General features: G+C 43.3%; 1 protein-coding gene across 15 annotated transcripts in view; it reads left to right on the forward strand.

The window, feature by feature from the left end:
• The window catches only part of FAM13A (family with sequence similarity 13 member A), a 133,975-nt gene that overhangs the window by 48,483 nt on the left and 61,482 nt on the right, over positions 1-24,010 (forward strand). For 12 of the 15 annotated variants that reach the window (XM_083835820.1, XM_083835825.1, XM_083835819.1 and 9 more), the window contains one exon: positions 3,802-3,974. In XM_083835820.1, coding sequence (XP_083691946.1) covers positions 3,802-3,974 — 173 coding nt within the window. Of the gene's footprint in view, positions 1-3,801; positions 3,975-21,716; positions 21,880-24,010 lie in introns of those variants that run through there. The other 3 variants (XM_083835815.1, XM_083835816.1, XM_083835817.1) reach the window with 2 other exon arrangements.

Below are 24,010 nucleotides of genomic sequence, written 5' to 3' on the forward strand. Positions count from 1 at the left end.
ATTCTTAGAGCACAAGGACTCTCCATCCCTCTGTGTAAAAACGTGGGCAGGGAGGGCAGGCAGCTGTGCTGGCTGAGCAAGGCCTTTCTGGTCAGACTGAGGTGCAAGAAGGAAATGCACAGGCAGTGGAAACAGGGACGCGTGGCCTGGGGAGAACACAGGGATGTGGTCCGGATGTGCAGGGATGGGATCAGAAAAGCCAAGGCACGGATGGAACTGAGTTTGGCAAGGGATGCTAAGAGTAACAGTAAGGGATTCCGTAGGTACATGGCTCAGAAAAGAAAGGCCAAGGAGAGTGTGCCCTCTCTGATGGATGAGAAGGGTGAACTGATAATGACAGACATGGAGAAGGCTGAGGTACTCAGCAACTTCTTTGCCTCGATCTTCACTGCCAGTCAGGCTTCCCAAGTCTTTTGTTTCCCTGAACCCGCAGATGGAGGCTGGGGGAGCAAAGTCTCACCCACTGTAAGCGAAGAGCAGGTTCGAGGCCACCTGATGAAACTGAACAAGTACCTGATGATAACCTTATGGAAATATATTTATCACACTTAAAATTCTGAATATTAAATATAAACGCACAGCTAGCTTCTTCCAAAGGTTCCGCATTCAGATGTCATAATTATTTGCTCAAATGGGTATGAATTGCCCTAATTATTTATGAGTTCATGCATAGCTTAGGATATTGAAGTTTTTTCCTCATTGACAACATGAATGAGGTACTCAGAAAAGAGGGACGTTCTGTGCTAAGAATTTGTATCTTCACTCCTTGTCAAGGCATGTGCATGGAACTCTCTAGACTCGTCTTGGTGTGGAGCACTCCCTGTTCTTCAGAAGCAGACAAAGATTAGAGTCATCGTACTGAATCAGAGCTTTAGAATATGTGGCATATTTATCTTTGATCTTTGAACCCAGTAATTTCTGACATCTCACAGGGAGATGAAACAGCTCGATGATGCATCCATAAGTTAAGAAACATCGTAGCAGTGGTATGTGTGGGGTGATGCCACCTTGTCTGGTCAGTTTAAGCCTCTAGGGGAGATATTTCATTGCAATTTCTTTAACACCCCTAATGACAAAGGTTTATACTGGTCATAGATCTGACAAGTCACTATTAGAACTGCAAACACAGTTTCTTGCATCTAAACTCTCTGAGACAGCAAATGTTGAAAGCCAAATGCAGGATGTGTGGTGTAATACAATTCCTTTGAGTTATCTGTTCTTTGGTGTTTTGATTGCCCTTTATTTGGGTGATCCCTTTGATCCTGAGTAGCATCTGATATTATTTTAGTCTGTTTAGCTGAGAATGAAGATGTATTTTAAGTGACAGAGTAGCAGACTTCAGCGTATGCCAACTTGGTAGCCTCAAATTGTCTTCTCTGCTCCGTGCAGACACTGTCTCCCTCTGCTACTACAGCATCCCTTTTGTTTGCAGCTGAGAGCCACGGCCTGGTGTCTGCAGGCTGTATGCCCAGTTCCTGTGGTGTCAAAAGCCAGCGTCCACTTCAGGCAGCATGGCAGCAGAGTATTGCTGGAAAAGAGGGGTAGTCCAAAGGTGAGGTATTGACCGCGGGCAAAAGGCCCATTGATGTCAGCGAAGGCAGGATCTTGCCATGAGTGCAGGAGCAGCTCTCTACATATCTGTCTGGTTTCCCGTTGCCTTTGATATACATGATGTTTTTCAGTTCAATCTTTTCAGAGCTAAACAGCAAACAGCTTTCTGTCCCATGAAACATTTCAACACACACAAAGTATTTGGAAGCAACTGTGAGCAAAACAGAGCATTCCAAAACAGGAGGTGAAAAGAAGAATAGTTTTAAAAATAGTAAGTCGTAGTAAAAATAGTTTTAAAAAAGTAAGGGTTCAGGAGAGATCCAGAAAGCCTGATGTACAGTCCAGGAGATTTGTAGAAACTGTAGAAGGCAGCATAATTAATAAACAAATGGATAATTGAAGTCATCAGGAGACACACGCATGACTCGTTTCGAGAAAAATATTGTGTGACAAAGGAGCCAGTAAGCGTGTTTGTAAATAAAGCCAATACAGTTCACTTGAGTTTCCAAAGGTTTTGATAAGATTATCAAAGGCATTGAAAGAAGCAAAGCTCACGTGTGATTAGAAGGAAAGTATAGATTAATAATTAGAAAGCAATAAAAATAAATGGTCTCCTTATCAGTGGAGAGAAGTTGCCTGTGAAGTCTCTCAAGGATCTTTGCTGGAATTTATACTATTCAACGTTTTTAATAGTGACGCATAAAGAGGCTGAATGTGCTGATAAAAGAAAATTACTCAAAGCAGGAAAAACTGGTTACGGGGGCTTACAGAAGGCTTTTAAGATACTCCATATGGGGTGAAAAAATTATAGGTGAATTTCCATCACTGGATGCTAATTGTTGTCCAAAAAAAAAAAAAAACACAAAAAACGTATAAATGTATATACTGATGAGCTCTGAATTAGTTACTCTTTCTATAAAAGAGATCTGGATGTTATAGAAACTTCACAAAGCTGTTGGCTCAATTAGCAATCATGAGAGCAAACAAAAAGCTGCATTTAAATAAGAAGCCATCGTAAATCTGAGATTTACTTATATAATTCTGCATGCAGTTCTGGCTACCTCTTTTCAAAAAGGATTTAGCAGAAGGTGAAAATGTATAGAGGAAGACAGCAAAAAGGATCAAAGGCAGCAGAATGACTTCTTTAAAATTAAAACTATATGAACTGGGATTTTTCAGTCTGATTAGACTATTAATGGAGTTAATGGAGTAGTGTGTGGGTTTTTTTTTTTAAGTCAAAAATGGAACGGGGAAGGTGGGTAAGGAACAGTATTTGCCAATTCTCACAGTTCAAAAACTAAGGAAAGATTATATGTCACCTTATCCGACATGGAAGTACTCTTTTTTAAAATTTGAATCAATATGTAAAGGTGTTTTGAAACTCCTAGCCATAGAATCCTACAAAAGCTAAAGACAGAAGTGGACATTAAGGAATTTAATATAATCACAAAGGATAGGTCCAATGTTCACTGTTAAACACAGTGATCGAGGTTCAACTTCCAAGTCAAAGAAAGCCCCAAGCCACAGAGTGCCAAAAGCTGGGACAATGCATTAGGGGCAAACCTCTGAATTTGCTCTTACTCCCCTAAGCACTCATTATCTGCTGCTGATACCAGAAAATAGTCTGACACAGCACTATTTGTTCTTTGGTTTTGCACGCTTCTGCTGAGAATCCAAAGCAAGAGCTCTGGCCATCCTGTATATGGGCTCATTGATGCTTGGAAACTTCATCTTGTATGTAGGAAGCCCAGCTTCCAACTCCATGTTCTGGCTGCCTCATCAGAGAACACCAACACAGGAAGTCCATGTATGGAGAAATTTTCCTCCAGAGCATGTATTGACATAAACTTCCCTTTCAAAATGGAAGGATTGTTGGGAAGAGGTCTTCAATTTCTTTTACTATCTGTTACTTTAGTTCATGTCAAGAGATAAAGATTCAATGAGATTTTTTTTAGTTTGCCTTCTGTGATACAGGAAATAATTCTCCATTTATTTTACTTACCTTCCTTTTGTTAATTTCACTGCTACCTTTCTTCTTTCAATAGGCACATGTTTATTCTTCTTTAAATAGTCTTTAAACAAGCAGATTGTTTGATTTATTTGCATTTTGTATCATTAGTTTGTACTTTACCATATTGTTCGCTGTTTGCACACTGGTAGAGAATGTCTTTCTGTTAGAGATTATTTGAAGAGGCTGCTCTGCTTTTCTTTCCTTTCATGATTCAATTTTCTCTTTCTTTACTTTTGTAGATGACAAAGTCCACAAGGGAAGGATCCAGCCGAACATGCCTAGTGCCACAACCAGACCTGTCAGATGGAACACCTCAGGTCAGCCTCCGATTAACAGACAGTAGTTCATGTTTGAAGGAGATGGATTTAACAGATGAAATCTCCTTCGTTAACAGTGGTGCATTTTTCTTCAGGTTAGTGCTCCTTTTTTGTCTTTGTATTTGTTTCCTTGTTTGTTCTGTACCTGCACCTCCAGCTCTGAGCATTTTGAACACCTTTTTCCATTGAAGCTCACAATGTCAGCGTGCTGTGGTGTAAGGCAAAATAATATGCATACCCCTGTTGAAGCCACACATTCCAACAGGTGCCTTACAAAGCCTGATGTGTGCTATAGTTTGTCTTTCAAATATAACTTTGCATGCATATGAAGATGGCCTGCTTGGTAGAGGAGTGCAGATGGACAGGACCGATCTAAAGTCAGGCACTAGAAATGACACTGAGCACAAGATGCAACCAAAATGTAGGTGTCTCCTGTCAGTTTTTAAGTGTGTTTGATCTGCCTAGTTTAAGTTGTAACAGGTAGCTGAGTTTATTCCCATTCTCAATCCAAAAAGGGAAGGGGCTTTAGAGGGGGTTATTTTTCTAACAAGAATGATGATAGTACTAGTATTGTTCAGACAAGACAGGAAATAAAAGACTGTCTATAGAGTATCTTTAAAATTATCCGTCTAAAAGTATCTTTAAGAGTCTATTTTTCAGGAGTATACCTATAGTTTTGATTGATGGCACTTTGCCAATGAGGTGAGCAGGTAATGGGCAATTCAGATTCTTGTAAAACTCTTCACTGAACATCAAACTGAACCAGTATCTTTCCCTTGTTCTCAGGTTATTGAATTGTATCTCATTCCCTTTCCTCTTGTGTCTAGTGCAGAACATGAAGGATTCAAGTTACTGTGGGAAATTCCTTTATGCTACTGAAATATGAGGTTGGCCTAATGTGGGAAATGGTGCTATTTACGTGTCATGAAACATGACACCACAGTGTCTCTGCATACCGATGCAGAACACAAAGCAGGGGCAATGCTGCCAGACACGTAACTGAGTGACTTCACTGAGTAAGCAGGAGACGGGGTGCTATTCTCAGCACTCGCACAGACAGACAGCAGTCAGCTCATGAACCGAGTTAGCAAATTATGCACCAACACCAGATTTTGATTCATAATAATGGTGGTGAAGCACAGATGTTAAATCTGGTTTCCAGCCCTTGCAGATGCACAACCCTTTTAGCTTCTAGCTGTGTCAGCTTTGTGCTTTACTGTCTCTAATCCCATCCTCAAAAATCCTACATTCAGAAGACATCAGGTTAGTTTACATTTCAAACTAACCTATCCTATGAATCTATGAATCTATGATTCAATGTCTTTATTAATCCATCTCCTGACTGATTTAGGAAGCAATTACTAAAGCAGGTCAGCTGGCAAAACTGAGAAAGCAATACAGTTCTACCAGCTAGACAGGGCCGTGCAAGTAGCGATGGGTTAGAAGTTATGGGCTCATGCATGGGTATGCTGGAGCTTGGCAGAGAACATGCTCCTGCCGGTCAGTACTCCCCTATTTGTTGTAAGGTATAAAGGGAAATGAAATACTGGAGAGTTGAAACAAAGGACAGATAAGTCTCATGTCTAGGGAAGTGTATATGATTGATGTATTTCATGAGGTATCCCTCAGAATTGTGATTCTTTTAGCTGAATGTTCCCCAGAGGAGGTAATTATTTGCTGTAGGAATTGGTACTTTCCAATTGAAGTGTTATTCTTTAGAATAGTACCGTTGAAATATGGGACAGTTGGACTGATACTGGTACAGGACACTAAGCACCAAATTAGATGTCTTTGTAATTAGGCAGAAGCAGTCAGTCTCCATGCTCAGTCCTCAGGATGAAAGAAGTCTGCATCTCTAATTTTATCTGGGAAATGAATAAGCTGTAGAAACTAATTCTTTTGCAATCCCGCTTTGTTCAGGAACACCCTAGTTTTCTGTCTCGTATCACACTTGCGTGCCTATTTACCTAATTGGGTTGAGTTTGTGTCTGCACTGCTGTTAGCTTCTAGTACTTTTCTGCCAGAGATCTGCTGCTGCTGCTGAAGAATGAGGTAGTGCTTGCTGTTTTCTGCCCAGCTCCAGGATACCAGATTGTAGAGCAGGACAGGGTGAAGAGGAGGAGGCTCTTGACCACCCCTAAAAAGAAGAGGGGAGAGAGGTCTCTAGCAGACCTGGGGCACAGCTGTCTGTGCAACAATCAGAAACACTGATTTCCTGGCATTAATGTAGTGCCGTAATATATCAGGAGTGGTTTTAAACATGCTTTTGGCAGCTTTGTGCCACTCCTGTGGAATCCAAGCTCACGGCGAGGTATTATCTAGTATTATTTCAGTGCAGGGCTACATTAGGAGTTTTTGCCTTTTTCAGCAGAAGGACTCTGGCATCTGATCTGGGCTATAAAGTGCTTTGTAAACACGCTGCTATTCTTGTTGGGGGGATTTCTGTCACGAGGTGCTAGTAGTTCTTAAATAAATGTTATCGTTGTGTAATTACATGCAATTATCAGATATGTTTTAGTGAAATGACTATATCTGCTCAGCTATCGTATGATCTTTGTTAGAAAAGAATAAAGGTTGTTCTTGGCAATGATAATCTTTTGCTGTTTCATGAAAACGCATGTGGCTTGTTCCCTCTCCATGCCCAGATACCATGACAGGGGCGGATTAGAAGAGGATGAAGGGCTACAGCAGAACAGTGGATGCAGGACTCCACCTTTAGCAGACTTACAAGTGTAACAGTGAAGAAATAATCACACACACTAAGCCTGTAAGGCCCCACAGTAGTAGCTGTAAACTAAAGTTTACAATACAGTCCTGTCATTTTCAGTCACTTTCATTTGACATTAGAGAATAGGTCATCAGGGAGAAAACAAGAGACTTCTGACTGTTTAGTAACGTTTGTTACTATTTAAAATACCTCTCAGGATGTGTCTTTATACAGTTGACCTTAAAACGAAGATCTGCTTATTAAGTAGCAGCTACAATTGTGACTATGTCTAATAAAATGGCTTACTGTTTTTTTAATATTGAAAAACATGTTATGCCTCTTTACAGGCATATTCCTCATTGCAGGAATTTTTTGAAGGTGCTGCTGTCATTTGGAATGTGTGAAATATCAGTTGTAGTCACGACATATTGCAGAGCATAAAATCTGTCTCTTTCCATTGATCTTAAGAAAATGGTATTTTGAAGTTGTTATGTTTTTCTTCTGACCAAAATAGGTGGAGTAACTAACTATACGTACCTGTAATCCCGACAAGTACACAATGTATGTGTTCTCTTGAGAATTACCTCATTTTTATAGCTGTGTGTCAAGGGCAAACTGCTAATTATGCAGTAGCAGAAAAACATACCTGTAATACAGACTTCGAGCAAACCCCAAAACACTGAAGAAAGAAAGAAAAGAAGGCGGACAAGAGATGAGTTCGGTCCTCTGAAAGATGGATGAAAGTCTGTATGCAATGAGCAGACTGTTGTATCAAACTTTCGGACCCTGGGAACCACATACCATATCTTTACCAGTTTGAAAGCCACAAGCCATACTGCAAATCTCAGAAGTTAGGGGAGATAGCAGCTTTGGGACGAGCGTGTAGGCAGGAGAAGATGGGGCTTCCTAGAGCTTTACCAGGCCCTCAGTGAGATGTGGCTAGGGTGGGCTTTCAGATGGGGGAAGCTCAGTTTGGGGCCCTCTTTTCCCGCCCCCCCCCCCCCCCCCCCCCCATTATCAAGAAGGAAAATATCTTCTCACAGCTGTAGTTCAGAAGGGGCGTGCATAACAGCAGTAGTACTTGAAATTATTTTGGATGTGCCTAGAGGTGTTTAAACTTAAATGCCTTGAATAAGAAGTTCAAATGTGTTTTACTTCAGGGACAGGATACATTAAGATTTAAGTGGATACAAAGGTAGGAAGGCCTCTTACATGCAGTGTTCGTAGCCTTTCATGCCAAACTTCCTATAACAGCAGAGAAATGGGAAAGCCTTCAGGCAGGAGGGAAAAAGCTTCCTGCAACCAAAATGTAAGGCAGGAGATGTTGATGTTAAGTTGAAATTTCTTTCCTGATGTTGGCTCAGGGGTGCCAGATTCTTGCTGTCTACAGATTTTTGCTTTCACCATCCAAAATCTTTTGCCCCGGAAAGGGCACTGAAATAGGATTTGCTGTATATCACTGTTCTATCACATGCTGGAGCTGTGTTATTTTGCAGTCTTGGTACTGTTTTCAAGGAGGATCCTTCTGTAGGAGGGCACCCTGCGGTTTGCCCTGTTGTTAGGCTCTGTGCACATTCCCTAGGTGGAACTATTGATCTAAGGAGTGCTACCAGGTACCTTTCCTTTTTGGCAGCAATGGTGTGTGGATGGCAGGAAAACTTTGTGAAAAACATTGTGCAGATTTTGAGAGCTGAAGCGTTGGAGCAAAACTCACCATCATTCGGTAAGCAATCCGACTTCTCCAGTGCCTCCTAGCCATCTCTTTGTGTGCCAAAGATCATAAATTCCTGTTTGTGACTGCAGTCACAGCTGCAATGAGCTTTGTCGGCACAGATACCCCGTGTTGGCTGTCTAACATGTGCAAGTTCTCAAAGAGATTTGTTTACATCAACCTTTTGTTCACAAAGATCCTTATATTCGGGCTGTAGCGATCACATGCTGTAATGGTCTCCTTGAAATAAAGGGTGGGTTTATGTACCCTTGCTGCACCCTCCTCTTAACAACACTGTGTGTTCTAGCCCTTAATTGCTGAGGTATGAAAACACATGTAGTTGTACACCGAGAAGGTTGTGCTTACTATAAACACTTTCCCTGTTTGTTGGCTTTCCTTTTAGCAGCTGGGGTTTAAAACCAAGGCAAGCCAAAACTTACCATTATTCTCTGGCATGTGATAAGAACTTGGGTTCCTGTTGTTGCCAGAACAAATCAAGCAGGAGGGCTGGTGCTGTCTGCTTAGCTGACTATTTTTGTTTTGGCTTGTTTTGTTGCGTGTTTTTTGTTTTGTTTTGTTTTGTTTTTGAAGCCTGTCATGGCAGTACATTCAGTCCCTATCCAAAGTAATAATTTGCCTTATCACTCAGGAGCCTTGCTGCCAGGTTTACATAAGGGATCACAGCCAAACAGCAGACGGGGCTGCCTCATGAAAGCCCTGGATTCTTCGAGAAAACTGCTCAGGAAAGGAACAAAGGTCTAGAGAGAATTTGGTGAGGCAGTGGTGATGGCGGTTACCTTCTGCATCGTTCAGCAGCAGCCTCTGGTGGGCCCTGCTCTGAGCCCTTGGAGGGGACTTCTTTATCTATGGTATTTTTGCTGTTTGTCCCTTTCTCTCTTTAGGTTGTGTTGAGTTAGTTTTTCCAAGCTGACTCATTTCACTTTAAAAGCACATTTGTCTCCACCCTCCTATGCAATCAATTCCCTTCTTTCTTGCATCATGAGATGCTGGCACTAGGAACTGCATTACAGAATGAGTTGTTAAGAAAAGCTTTCTTTTTTTTTTTTTTTTAAAGACAGCCACAAAGATGTGATTTATGTTTCTCTCCAAGCTAGGTGACTGTGAATGGTGAGTCAGGGTGTGGTCTCAGCTTGTCCTTAGTTCTCTGTCCGTAACTCAGATGTAATGACAGTCACAGTAACGTGTAATTATGTAGGTTTTTCCCATGCAAGTCACCTGGGTGGATTTCAGTTTATTTTTTCAAACATTTGCCCTCTCTCATCCACCCTGCACTGGTTACTGCTTAGATTAGGTTTTGTCCATTAGGCTATTCTAACCTTCCTATTTACTTTGTTATCTTATTTCTGCCTCTCTATACAAGATTTACCTGGTGACAAATTATGGCTTGTGGGATGGAGAGCATTTTGCATCTGATCCCCTGACCTGTGCCACAGAAGTGGAGGTTCATCTTAGAAGCAGCAAGAATCATAAGCCAAACAAAGGTCTGACCATCGTTACCTGTAAAAAGCAGCTCGTTAATGCCATTAGATGTATAGGGAAACAGAAATTCTTCTTTCAATCCATAAGTCAAGCGTATTAGCTTTTCCTGTTTCCTGGAACAGCATCCAGCAGCCTTACAAAAGAGTAGGGGACTACAGCAAGTTCATGGTAATTGAGTAATAACCTGAATCATATCCGAGCAAAAAAAAATGGCTCCCTTCATGTATCTCATGCATTGCCCTCTCACCTAGAACGGTTATTTATTTTGTCTAGTTCATTTCTTTCTTATCTGCTTTAGCTGTGAGGAGAAAGTCCCCTCATCTCATGAGGCTGGTGGCGTCCTGGTACCTGGTAGAAGTTTTTGCTGTGGGATATAAGGTACAAATATTTGTGGAAATTTTGAAGTTCTTTTCAAACGAAAAGATTGGTGGTCTCTTATGGGAGAACACGTCATAGATCATAAGGAATTTAAGCCAGCTTTGAAATTGTTTTGTTTTTAATATTTGTGTTTTTAAAAACCAAAACACCCATCACTACTTCTCTTACTGGCATCTAGGGAAGATGTAAAACCTCTGCACTGTGGCTCTACCTATTTGTACTCCAGTGAGTGAGTAGTTCCCTTTCCTATAGCTTCTTTAGCCTGTCTCCTGATGTATGTAGCGCATTGTTTAGCTAAGGAAGATCATCACGGTGTGCCTTGTTTCCAGTAGCTTTGCAGAGCAAGCAGTTTTCAGTCACCTGAAGCTGTGAGGTGCTCCTTCCTGTGCTGCTTCCCAGAGGGGACCTCAGCCTGCTTCCTGCAGGCAGTCTGCAGGAAGATCAGCGTACAGAGGTCAGTGAGTTCTCAACCAGGCTTGTTTGGTGTTGCAATTTCCCGGTTCAGCTGAAAGAATTGTGTATTTGGACGTTGTATTCAGCACGTTGGCAGTACTGACTGATGGACTTTAGCTGTGATTTCCCATGACACCCGTGTATATTTTTAAACAAAGTATTAAACAAATTGGTCAGCTGTCTACTTTAAGAAAAAGCTGTTGGTGGCAGGGCAGGGTTGTCACTCAGCACTCTTGTCACTTTGCCTATATCTGTTTGTCTCTGAGCAGTTTCAGTGTTGTAAAATCCCGCTCTCACAGTCAGTCACCATGAGAGATTTCCTCTCATATTATCTTTTTTGAGGGATGGGATTCCTGACTGACTGCTTATCTACAAATTACACTTTCTTGTATTGACTCAGTGCCTTCCTCCTGTCCTGAAAACGTTGCATTTAGGAGGTGTGAAGATAGTTCTGTTTCTGCACCAAAGTTTTCCTTGTCATTCTGCACATTCTGGAAGCAGTGTGTTTGCACTAGGGATAACTACAAAGAGAGGTCACTGGGTAATTGCGAAGAAATTACTAAAGGCTGCTTGGGTGTTGATGACTTCCACTCATTAAGGCTTTGACAAGACTGACCTAAACACAGTGGAGCAATTACTCTGTTGGGAGTAAAGCTAACAGTGCACCATATTTTATAAAATTTATATATGCTTCCTTTAAAAACAAAACAAAACAAAAAATCTTCCAGGAAGTGTTAAATTTGAATAAATAAATAAATAAATAAATAAATAAGTGCCCACCATTCTGTGAAGGCCTCTGAGCATCACAGAGATTAAAGGAAGTTTCCTCTAAACCTTTGTTAGCTTTCACTTGATTAATTCATTTGGGTAGGAAAAAGTAGATTTTTTTCCTGGCCTCTGAATTTGGGTTGGGCAATTGCAAGCTTTTAGCCTTTCTCTTGTCATTCTGGATGTTCCTGATACCTAAACGTAGGCTTACAATGATTTTTCTTTTTCCTTTGTCATTCACTTGTGTCACTTTTAACACTGTTCAGACTGGCCTGCTGCAGAATAGGAGCAAGTTTGCACAGCTTGGACACGTATGGAATGGTTAGACTCAAAGCTGATGATGCAAATGAGGGGTACAACACTGAGCTGTACTTGTGGTAACACTGCTTGAGCCCAGCATCATTGTATTTGGCTGCACATAAACAATAATTCATGTTTCTTGATGTACACACATCTGAGTTTGGAAAAATCCCCATGACTGGCCTGAGAGGGCTGTTCTCCAGGCAAATGCAGTCAGGTTGTTATAGATCTAGTCAAATTTGTCCTTTTGCCAGGATCTCCCTTGCTTCTGTGGTAGATGCGTCTTCCAGCTCTAGGCAGAGAGATCAAATTATTCTCACCCAGCTCACTCTTCTCTTAGAGCCTCCTGCCAAAGTCAGTTTGTCCCGCCAAGCCTGAGCGCAGTCATCTTTTCCCATCATCTGTTTTCGGAGCCAGAAGGGCTCATGGGGCACTCTTGCAAAATGATGATTCCTTTCTGTTATGTCATTAGCTGAAGAAGAGGAGCTATTTCTAGAGGGTTTTCCTAGAGGGTAACTCTGCCAGACTGCCTTCCTTGCCAACAAGGAAGGCAGCTTACCTTTAAGTGAAGTAAAAAGCCACATTCACCAAATACGAATTGTGAGGCCTGCTCCTTTGTTTGTTCAGACTCAGCAGTTTGAAGTGCCTGCAAACCTGTCAGCCTTTCTCCTTCTCTCCAACATCATCCCAGCTGTTTCTTTGTCCCAAATCTTATGTTAAGCATGTGACAAGAAAGCAGCAGCCCCTTTGAGAAATGAAGGGGACTCATTCCCCAACAACCATGTGATCGCAGGATAACTGAACCCCAGTAAGAAGACACAATCCATTAAATTATCAGAGCTTTGAAAGAAGCCCGCTTTGAAAATAACATGATACAAGAAAAACAACATTGTTTTCTTGCTGTGCCATGCTCTGGCACTTGAACTAACAGGTGCAAGCAAAGAACCTAGTGACCTGCTGCACAGCACACAGGATAAGCCCTGTTCCCACAGCAGATATCTGGCACAGCCATTCATTACTTGATGCGTTCACTGAAAACATTTTAAGAACCTACTCCTAATCCTCCCACTACTCCAGGAGGGAAGCCAAGAAGTAATTTCTGGGCTATCCCATGGGGTGAGAGTCTTTGGAACAAGTAAAAGCGGCTGACGTAGGGTGTGGCAGAGCTTGCAAAGGAAACCACTGCTTATGGAGAGATGCCACAGCAGCTTGGAGTGTCCTGCTCTGTGCAAAATATACTTGCCATGCTTATCTGTTGGCTGAGATGAGGAACTCCAAGGACCTGAAGCTCTGAAAAACTTTTAATTTCATGTTTACTTGCGTCTTGTCCCAGCAGGTTTAAGGAACAATTCTGGAATATATTTCCTCCTTAATAGATTATAACTAGCTTTGTTCAAAAGGCAATTTGGCCTCCAAGTTGCAGTAAGGAAGAGTGAAAATGTTGGTTGATGAGAAGCTCATCATGAGCCAGCAATGTGTGCTTGCAACCCAGAAAGCCAGCTGTGCCCTGGGCTGCATCAAAAGAATCATGGCCACAAGGGCGAGGGAGGGGATTCTCCCCCTCTGCTCAGCTCTCATGAGAGCCCACCTGAAGTACTGTGTTCAGCTCTGGGGCCCCCAGCACAAGAAGGACATGGACCTATTAGAAAGAGTCCAGAGGAGGGCCACAAGGATGAACACCTCTTCTATGAAGAAAGGCTGAGGTTGGGGTTGTTCAGCCTGGAGAAGGGAAGGCTCCTGGGAGACCTTATAGTGGCCTTCCAGTACCTAAAGAGGGCCTACAGGAAAGCTGGGGAGGGACTCTTTGTCAGGGAGTGGAGTGATAGGACAAGGGGTAATGGCTTTAAACTAAAAAAGTGTGGATTTAGATTAGATATAAGGAAGAAATCCTTTACTCAGAGGGTGGTGAGGCACTGGAACAGGTTTTCCAGAGAGGTTGTGGATGCCCCATTCCTGGAAGTGTTTAAGGCCAGGATAGATGATCTTTAAGGTCCCTTCCAAACCATTCTATGATTCCATGGTTCTATAAAAAAGCAGTATATTCCCCGTGGGTATGCCAGCAAAACTTGTATTGTTATTTCGGTGCAGAAAATAAAAAGGGTGAAATTAATTCAACTGAGAGCAATGTGTTTTTCCTTTGGACAAGAAGAAAATGAGGAAATCACTTAGGAAAATGTGTAAGATAATTTTGCTAATTATATCTGAGTAATTTGTCTAAGGTTTGGCGTTCTTCAACAGAAGCAACTGTAAAAAAAAATGTAAGCAGGTTAAAAATTCACCATTGTCTTTGATGAATTGTGTCAGTAGTTAGTTCACAGAATCACAGAATCATCTAGGTTGGAAGAGACCTCCAAGATCACTGAGTCCAACCTCTGACCTAACACTAACAAGTCCTCCACTAAACCACATCACTAAGCTCTACATCTAAACGTCTTTTAAAGACCTCCAGAGATGGTGGCTCAACCACTTCCAATGCCTTACAACCCTTTCAGTAAAGAACTTCTTCCTAATATCCAACCTAAACCTCCCCTGGCGCAACTTTAGCCCATTCCTCCTCGTCCTGTCACCAGGCACGTGGGAGAACAGACCAACCCCCACCTCCCTACGGCCTTCTTTAAGGTACCTACAGAGAGCGATAAGGTTGCCCCGTAGCCTCCTCTTCTCCAGGCTGAACAATCCCAGCTCCCTCAGCCGCTCCTCCTAAGACTTGTTCTCCACACCCCTCACCAGCTTCATTGCCCAAGCACCTCCATGTCCTTCTTGTAGCGAGGGGCCCAAAACTGAACACAGTACTCGAGGTGCGGCCTCATCGGTGCCAAGTACAGGGGGACAATTACTTCCCTAGCCCTGCTGGCCACACTGTTTCTTATGCAAGCCAGGATGCTGTTGGCCTTCGTGGCCACCTGAGCACACTGCTGGCTCATATTCAGCTGCCTATCAACCAGTACTCCCAGGTCCCTCTCTGCCAGGCAGCTTTCCAGCCTCTCATCTCCCAGCCTGTAGCTCTGCTTGGGGTTGTTGCGCCCCAGGTGCAGGACCCGGCACTTGGCCTTGTTGAACTTCATACAGTTGGCCTCAGCCCATCGGTCCAGCCTATTCAGATCCTCCTGCAGAGCCTTCCTACCCTCGAGCAGATCGACACACGCACCTAACTTGGTGTTGTCTGCAAACTTACTGAGGGTGCACTCGATCCCCTCATCCAGGTCATCGATAAAGATATTGAAGAGAACTGGCCCCAGTACTGAGCCCTGGGGGACGTCACTCGTGACCGGCCTCCAACTGGATTTGACTCCATTCACCACGACTCTTTGGGCCCGGCTACCCAGCCAGTTTCTAACCCAACGAAGCGTACGCCAGTCCAAGCCAAGAGCAGCCAGTTTCTTGAGGAGAATGCTGTGGGAAACGGTGTCAGAATATCTCATTTCTAGTTTTTCTATCATTTCTATTTCTCATTTCTAGTTTGTCTATCTTCAGCTTCCATTGGATCTTGTTCACCTTTCGAGTGCTAGTTCAAATATTAATGTTTCACACATTTCACAGCTTGTTTCCTTTGAAAAACACTAAATGTGTTTGGCTTTAGCTCTTGCATTCTCTTCATGGGTTTTCTCTGAGCACTCTGAGTGATAGAGATGAACTATACCAATTAGAATACCCCTGCATTGCTAAAAACACAGTAGTCACAGTATGGATATGGAGGTGCCATCTTTGAATCCTTTCCTTCTGTTCCTTCCCTCCTCAGAATTAAAAGCAGCTTTTCATTACAGCTTTCCCAAGGAGACAATTTTATGGTAGTAGGCATTTGAGCTTGTGAAAACTTTGTACTTTATGACTCTGCTTTTTTGTTGTTCATTTCCTTACTACAACAAGTTCAGCACATAACTTACTAATGTATATGCTCTGTACTTACTATTTAATATCTTTGATAGAAATTGTGGACTTTTTTGAAGTTTTCTTTTCATAAGAAATTTGTGAAATGGGTCATTTGGACTCTTTAGGAGAGTAGTTCTGTAACAAAGGACCAAACTACACACTTCATTATTAATTGTACATATAGAGTTGTTATGTTGTATGGAAAAATTTAGCCAGAGTGATGAGAACTAAGGCAATTTCCTTCAACTTTGACAACAGACAAAAATGTCTGCTATATTCCCATTATTTTCTCATCCCTTATAAATTGTGTCTGAGTAACTGTCTGCAATCTGTTGCTGATGTTGAGCTCCCTTAACGGACTAAAGAGCCCAAAGGAGGATCCAGAGAAACCACAAAATCAATTGCTTATGTATTAAAATGTGCCAGAACAATCTCATAATTGGTAGTACATGTCCCGTTTGAAGAGAATTAATGGTAGCAGAATCTGCTCATTGATACAGTTTTAGGGTCAAAAGATAACATAATAAGGGTCAAAAGATACTATAATAAAAATCTAGCATAATTTCCTGCAGGTGATGGAACCACAGTTCATTCTGAATTAATTGCTACCCCAGTTCAATTGCTGTGGTTGCAATACAGCATTTCTTTTAGCCTTTCTTCATCCATTCTTGATTCTAAAATTTCTGTTGGTAAAGAACCCATCATTGTCTTTGATAAATTGTGTCAGTAGTTAGTTATCCTCACTGTTTAAAAATGTCTCATTTCCAGTCATAATTTGTCTATCCTTGACTTCCAGCCATTGGATCTCATTCAACTTCTGAGTGCTGGTTCAAATATTAACATTTCCTGCCTGCATGCATAGACTGACTGATTTGAAAAGTACTAAATGTGTGGTCTTTAGTTTTTGCATTCCCTTCCTGGGTCGTCTCTGAGCACTCTTCAATTTTTCACAACTTGCTTGAGAATGGGAATTCCTGAACTGACCAGTCTTCTGTAGCAGCCACACCCGTAGCAAATACAGGAATAATTCACCGTTTCCACACACCATCCATGTTGATACATCCGTGGATTATGTTAATTTCTTTAGCCTCGTATTCACTCAGAGCTTGTATGGAGGTGCTGCTCTAGAGTGACTTTGCATCCCCCAGTAGAACCTGCAGATAATGTTGGGTGCTCTTAATCCCAGATTTGACTCATATATTGAAGCTTGTAATGCTTGCTTGCACACAGCATGCAAACAGAACCACCAGTACTATTTTATGTTTCCATTCAGATCACTGATAAAATTATTAAGCAACACAGGGCTGAGTACCAGCCTTGGAAATCCAGTTAGTACTCACGCACTTTCTGAGGATTCCCATTAGCTAAATAACATTTTTGACATATTAGATACTCTTTATTCCCATTTCTGTTCTTTTTTCCAGTATATGCTCTTTTGAACAGTCTATTTAATGATCTGTCTGCTTTGTTTGGACATGAAGAGCTACAGTTCCCAAATATGGTTTCTATTTACTTGTGTCCTGCTTATTCCATGTGTGCACACAAATCTTCTGGCCTGCAGGAAGTTTTCCAGGGTATTTTTCATTTGCAATTGCTGTTGTTTATATGCACAGATAGTCTTAAGAGAAAAATGTGTGTATAAATGCAAGTATGTGTACATAAATAATGGCATTTTAAAATTTGTATTGCTGGTGTTTTGAAAAGTACATTCTTTAATTTTCAGCCAGATTAAGATGTGCTTATATCTTTGCTTTGCATTTCATGTTTCTGCCAGGGTGAAATTATTACATAACTTAGTAAATACTGTGGTAATACATCGATGGCATTGAGCAGAACTCCATCATCTTAAATATCTTAAGATTTTATCAGACCAGACAAATCTTTTTTTCTTTAAATAGTACCTAATTTGTGTATGACAGTGCAGTAAGTCAAAGGATAACTGCTTCTCAGGAGGTCGACACAGCAACATCCTCATAAAATCTATTAACTAGATCAGTTGTATCCCCTATCTTATGCTGCTGTGCTGGCCACAGGTCATCTTGTTGCTTTATGCGCTGAGAAAATTACTTGTTGTGCAGCTAAGTATGGAAAGGAAAGAAAGAGGAGAAAGCATGTCTATAATGATGATTGACAGGACACTTCCCTTCCAAATGTAGATTGATTCATTGATGACAGAGGAGAAAAGTGATTATTCATATTTAGTTCCAGACAGTGGTTTTTTTTTTCTTTCTTGAATCTCAGTAATAAATTTGCAAATCAAATAGTGTGAACCCAGGTGGTGCCTTGCCCAGGTGCTGAAGTGTAGTGGCATATCTTGGTATTTTAAGGGGTTTCATCACTTTTATTTGTTATGTTTTCCTGAAATATTCGCAATATACTAGAGAGCACAGAGCCAGTGGAGAGGATGCTGTGCCTATGCTGAGAGGATTTTTTTTCCCCATGATTACCATATTTTACGGAGCATGCACTTCTTTAGTAGGGTGAGGACTGGATAGCTGGGAATGGTTGCTTCTTTTCATTTTAAGCATTTAGTGATACATGGTTGGGATGAGTCTGGGTTTAAAGTCTCCAGTGAGGATGGAGGGAGAAGGGTATGTGGGTGTATTCTCTACATGTTTGTTTTGTGGTTCCATAAATAGCCACTGCAGTGCATTGTTGCTGCCAACAAATGAGTTTGGCCTTTCTGAGCAAGCAATAGGGACGTAAGAATAGTATACAACCTGCAGAAGAGGTTTTATTTCCCATGTTTAACATGGGAGAACAGATTCAACAGGTACAACCAAATCCAAAACAAAATGTTGCATAATCCCAGGTTTCGTATGTGATAATCCAGTTTGAATTCAGTTAGGAAGGGTGTAAAAGGGCAGGTGTACGATTAGAAATCTTTACCTCTGCCAAATAGCAAGTTGGCTTTAACATAAAAACATCCGTGAGAAGGAAGTGGAATTGTTTGGAGATAAGACTTCAGTATTCTGGCAGCTTTTGTCTGCCTAATGTGTACCGCAAATACATTGCTCTTGGTACACATGGACAGGGCAGACGAAGAATTAAGGAGTTCTGTGCTGGTTTAGCAAAGTGACAGATTCATAGGGCCTATTGCAATAATGCACACCGAAGCAAGGTGACGTGCACCTTCAGGCCACCTCCTGCTGTGTGTGTAGCAGGTAGCACTGCTCTCACAGGTGATTGGCCTCTGTGCCCCAAAGTACTTCTTAAATTTTCCCTCCCTTTGATGCTTCTCCATGTCAAAACCTTTCATTGCAATATCTGCAGCTATTCTGGAAATAATTCAAACGTTGGGAAACCAGCAGTGCTAGCACTTGTCTCCTTGTTCTTAGTGGGCATTGAAGTTGCATGCCAGTGGGTGTGCAGGGAAAGGTGAGCTAGGATACTTCTTCTTTGTCATGATGTTTTTGGCAATATTAAAGATGCAGATGAGGAAGGAGAGGAGAAAACTGACAGCCCATCCAGGGGATTCCAAAAGCAGAGAACAGAAACAGGAGATGGGTCTGAAGAGTTTGATGGCACAGGATGCACTGGTCAGCTTCAGTGTTCTCCCAAGGCATCTGGTTGATTTTAGCAAAGTGCCAGCAGTTGACCTTCTTACTGATGCTAATTCATGAATTAATCTTTCTGGTTATGACAGTGTCTCTTTTTGTTAGTGAATTCTTTGTTGTGAATGTTAGTACGTTCCAGCTCATTTATACAGGCAAGTCACCAGAAAGTTGCAACAAAATAGCGAGGATATAAGCTTCAACTTCAACAGCTATTATGAGTTATTCCACTTTGTGTTATTCAGCAAGTTGCTCTGGAGAACCAGGACTTCATCCCCACGCAGATAGGCCCTTCATTAAATGGGGAAAAATTTATTTTTTTATTGGCAACCTGATGACAACATTCAGCTTATAGAAGTGTAATAAGCCATGAATAACTGTGCATGTGTTAAAAAAAGACTGACCAGGAAGGGACAAATTCATTTATAGTCAAATTGTGAAACAATACAAGGTGCTTTTGTTTCGCGCTGCAGCAGCTTGTGTACCAGAGTAAAATCTTTCTTGCACGATTTTCGTTGCTTAAGAGCGTATATAGCACATTTAACAGGAAGTCATCAAGATACTCATTTAATTGACACAGATAAGAGCAGGCCAGATCCGTGATGGCAGAGTGCTTTATCAGCACTGCTGACTTTCCTAAAAAGGGGCCCTGTGCTGTGCCTGGCGTGACTGCGGCACAGCCAAACAGGCTTGTGCTGAGGCAATGGGCAGAAGCATTACTAATGCACTTCTTCCAGCGAGCCTGCTGACAGGAGCAAATATTAAACAGTTCAGCATACTGAAGCAGAGCCACTTCTCAGTTGACCTCTCTGTTTCTACTCCATGCCACTGCTTTCCGAGGCTGCAGCTGCCCACTGCTTTTGTGTTTAAGATACAGAATGCTCCTGCCTCCTGCCAAGAAAGGTCAAGATCTTTCAGGCATCCCTGCAAAATGTCTGATATCCTCCTGCTAACCCTTGAGTGTCTGCTGTTTCTCCAGAAAGCTGGCGTGGCTCACACATAGTTCATATTACCTACATCTGTATGGAAGTCATAAACATACAGATACTTAGCTCTTGCCGCAGTTTTCACCCAAACCAGTGCTAGTCTTCCCTGGCCTAGGGTTGAAGGTGAGTGTGCTTTAATATTGGCTTGAATTTTAGAAGATTGGCATGTATGGCTCTGTGGGAATTAGCCGTTAGGTTTTTAGTGCCTAAAATGTTGAAAGGCTCCATTCTCTTATGCCCCTTCATCAGTTTGAGATTCTCCCTTTTTCCATCTCACAATGGTAATGTTGTTCACAGCTAGGGCAGCAGCAGAAGCGTGTGCCTGATGCTGGAGGAAGTTGATGATTCCTTAGATGTTCTGGGCAGATGAAGTGTGGAGGTTAAAGACAAAACTTTGCTTATGAGCCTTCAGCATCCATAAAAAGTTTCAGTGCAAGACCTTCTTACAGATTTCGTACTGTGTTTTCCAAGACTGCTGTGTTATGAAAAAAACTTTAAAGTGGCACACCATTGTGTAGTGTTCTTTTGTTACCACAGTTCCCAGTCCCAAATCTCTAAAATGGTCTGACTGATTGAATGAGAGCAGTATTTGGTCAGGAGTCACAGATACAGAGGCAGTAGTTCTCGAGGGTGGGCCACCCCCAGGGAACATCAACAAAGTAAGTTAGTTCTGCTTCTACGACACCATCTCTTCATTTCAAATGGTTAAAAAAATAATAATAATAATAATAATTCTCATATATTCCTCCTCCCGGTGCATCTGGACTGATCAGCTTACTACTGCATAAACCATTTGAACCCCAGTAGTGCCTACTGCAAGGCAAAGGGATGGTGAATTCGCAGGCCCTGTAGACCTACAACGTGCCAAAGGTGAGCGAGTGGCTCGGTGCGTGCTGGATGCTGAGCCCATGGGCATCCTGCTCTCCCTGGGGAGCACCGGTGCCGCTGCAGGCAGGTTGTGGGCGTTTGGTTGTCCCACCCCGGCGGCATTTACACAGACAAGGTGTGTGGGGGGTAATGGTTACTAGAATTGATATACGAGACCTCGTGTGGTGTTTTTGTGGAAGGGTATCCTGTGGTAATTAGGCTGCAGCTTGTGGCGTTTCTTGCAGCTTGAAAACAACTTGACACCATAACACTTTTTTTTATTAAAGTGTGTATGGTTTTGTTTTCCTTTGCACTTACTCTGTACGTATAAAATCTGCATGGGGGCACAGGCACGGCAGACCACGGAGGCGTTTGCTGGTTTGCTTTCTGCCATTTGGACAACAGGGCATAACCCAAGCTGCCAGATACACCCTTCTGGATCAGCGTGAGCAGCTTATCCCCCTCGGGGACAAGGTGTTTGTGTCGCGGCGAACTTCTGGCGCCCGGCACACCTCTCCCCAGGGAAGGGGCCTGCACCCAGGGCCGCCTCACCGGCAGCCCTCCCTCTCTCCCTCCCTCCCTCCGCTGCCCCAACGCGGAGCGGCCCGGCCCGGCCCTGAGGCGCGGGGGTCGCCGCTCCGCCTCGCCTTCCCCTCCCGGGGCAGGGCTGGCGAGCCGGCCTCCCTCGGCCCCTCAGCGGCGGGGCGGGTCGCCGTGAGCGCCAACCCGCGGCCCCTCGCTCCTCCCCGGGGCCGGGCCGCGCCGCCGGCTCCCCGAGGCGAGGCGCTGCGGGCGGGCAGAGCACAGCACAGCAGCGCAGAGCACAGCGCAGCGCAGCACAGCAGCAGGGCGCGGCGGCAGCGGCCCCATGGCCAGCATGGCCTGCGAAGTCATGCCTCTGCAGAGGTACGTGGCCGCCGGGGGCGGGCTGGCGCTCCCCGGCAGCGCGGGGCTCCGCGGGGCTCCCGTCCCCGCAGCGGAGGAGCCGGGCTCCGGGCCGGCCGCGCCCGGGGGACTCGGTCCTTTAACGGGGAGCTGGGGGGTGTCCGTGCGGAGACGGGGGTCGGGGCGATGCCCGGGTGTCCGCTGTCTGCCTGCGAGGTCTGCCCTTGCCTGGAAAGCACGGCGGAGAGGTTTAGTTTCCAGAAGCAGGGGCTGTTTTGTTTCCGCGGTGCCGAGACACACCTCTCTTCAGCACCAGCTGCGAGCGTGTACCTGTGCTGGCATGTGCCCGTGCCACAGCATCGCGGGGTGACTGCAGCGAGCCTGGAAACGGCGCTGCACAAACCCACCGGAGGGGTACACGTACACAGTCCTTTTACCCGGTCATTAATTTTTTATTTAATTTTTTTGCTCTTTCAGTTCTCAAAATTACGCATGCCTCCTTATCCTTATTGTATTGGAGCAAATACTGATGTTTATGTAATCCACAAAACAATAAATAACTTCGTGTGCCTTTTCAGCACCATGGCGGTGCTGCTTCAGCAGAAGCTGTGAAGTTGCTGTTTACTCGGACGCAATAAAAGAATAACTGAAATTGCTGTCCAAATTGTTACTGTCTTGATGTAGCACGGTGTCCTCCGCAGAGGGATGCAGAGGAGGGCTGTTTTGCAGTAATGCAGTTGCAAGGTTCCATGTTGATGACTGCAGAGAAACAGAAATACGGTTTGAATGTCTTAAAGAAGTAGTCATAGCACATCGTTTCTATTTGAAGGAAGTCTCACATAGTATTTTTAACCTTTTTGTGTTCCGGAGGATCTGCCTATCATAGCCAAAGTCAGAACAAGTGGTTGTTACTGCGCTCCCGACTACACGTATTCACCCCAGGGGAAGACAGGTTTCACGGGGTAGCCTTAACTAGACCCCTTGGGGTTTTTTTGTTAAAAAGATTAACTCTCAATCAGTTAGAAATGCACTCTGTACTTTGCAGATTGTTCTTAAAACTCCAATTAAACCTAGAGCATGGTATGGTATTATTTGAATTTTGCAGTTAAAAATATTTACAAATTTCTGTATTCTTTGCTCTTTGATTTATTTTTAGTATATATACACCGTACTTTCAGCAACTCGTTTCCCGTGGAGGTAGGGGCAGGTAAACACAGACTCCTAAATCCCTTTACAGTATTCTCCAGGTTGCACCTATTTTCCCCGTTCTTTTCCTTTGAACATTGTCTCCTTCATTCTTAGTGCATATTTCTTGCTGTTGAGGAGGGTCTTGCTGGCTTTATGGATTTCCTTCTGCTTCAGGAAAGGTGATCTCTGCCAATGGTTGTGGTTCCCTTGAGGCAGACAGGATACTGCTACTATTCCAGCTGAGGGTATTGGCAACTGGCAGTGTTGCCTGGGTCTAAAGCAGACAAGTGGCAGCCTCCAGGTGCCGCTGCTTAGGACATGTTCCCAAGCTGTAAGCATCCATCCAGCCCTTTCAAGAAAGTGAATGTGCTGTCAGTAGTAATCGTACTTGGTTCCCTTCCTGTGCGGATCAGCTCCCTGGTGTTGGTGCCCTCTGGGCACCATGATCTCAGCTACAAGCTGGCCGTGCTGTGCCTGCCACAGGAACCCTTGTGTGCTGAAGTGCTGCGACTGCATCTCTGCGTGGTTGGTGTGCGGAGGTTGGGGAAGGTGGGAATGCTGCTGTTTAAGAAGCTGCGATGATAAAATATTATTTGTCATGAGAACGGCCAAGTATTGTATCTACCATGGATCTGGAAGATGTAAGTCTGTCTTCAAAAAGAATCATATAATGGGCTTGCATAGAGCCGTATGTACTATACTGTGTCATTTTATTCTATATATAGATGTCTGTGGAATGGCACATGAAGGGATATGGTGGCCTGCTGCAAGGGAGTGACAATAGGGACTTCAGGGTTATGTTTCATTGCATGGGAAGAGACAGAAGGCCAAATGTGTTGATCCCTGTGCTGCACTATGTGCTACATTGCCCAAAGGGCACTTGTAAATGGCAGGCTGGTTGCAGTCATGATTTTCCAACAACCTATCCACCAGTGATTGTCTCTCTTATTACTAATAGGTTAAT

This window comes from Anser anser (assembly GCF_964211835.1).
Source record: "Anser anser genome assembly, chromosome: 4".
Lineage (NCBI taxonomy): Eukaryota > Metazoa > Chordata > Aves > Anseriformes > Anatidae > Anser > Anser anser.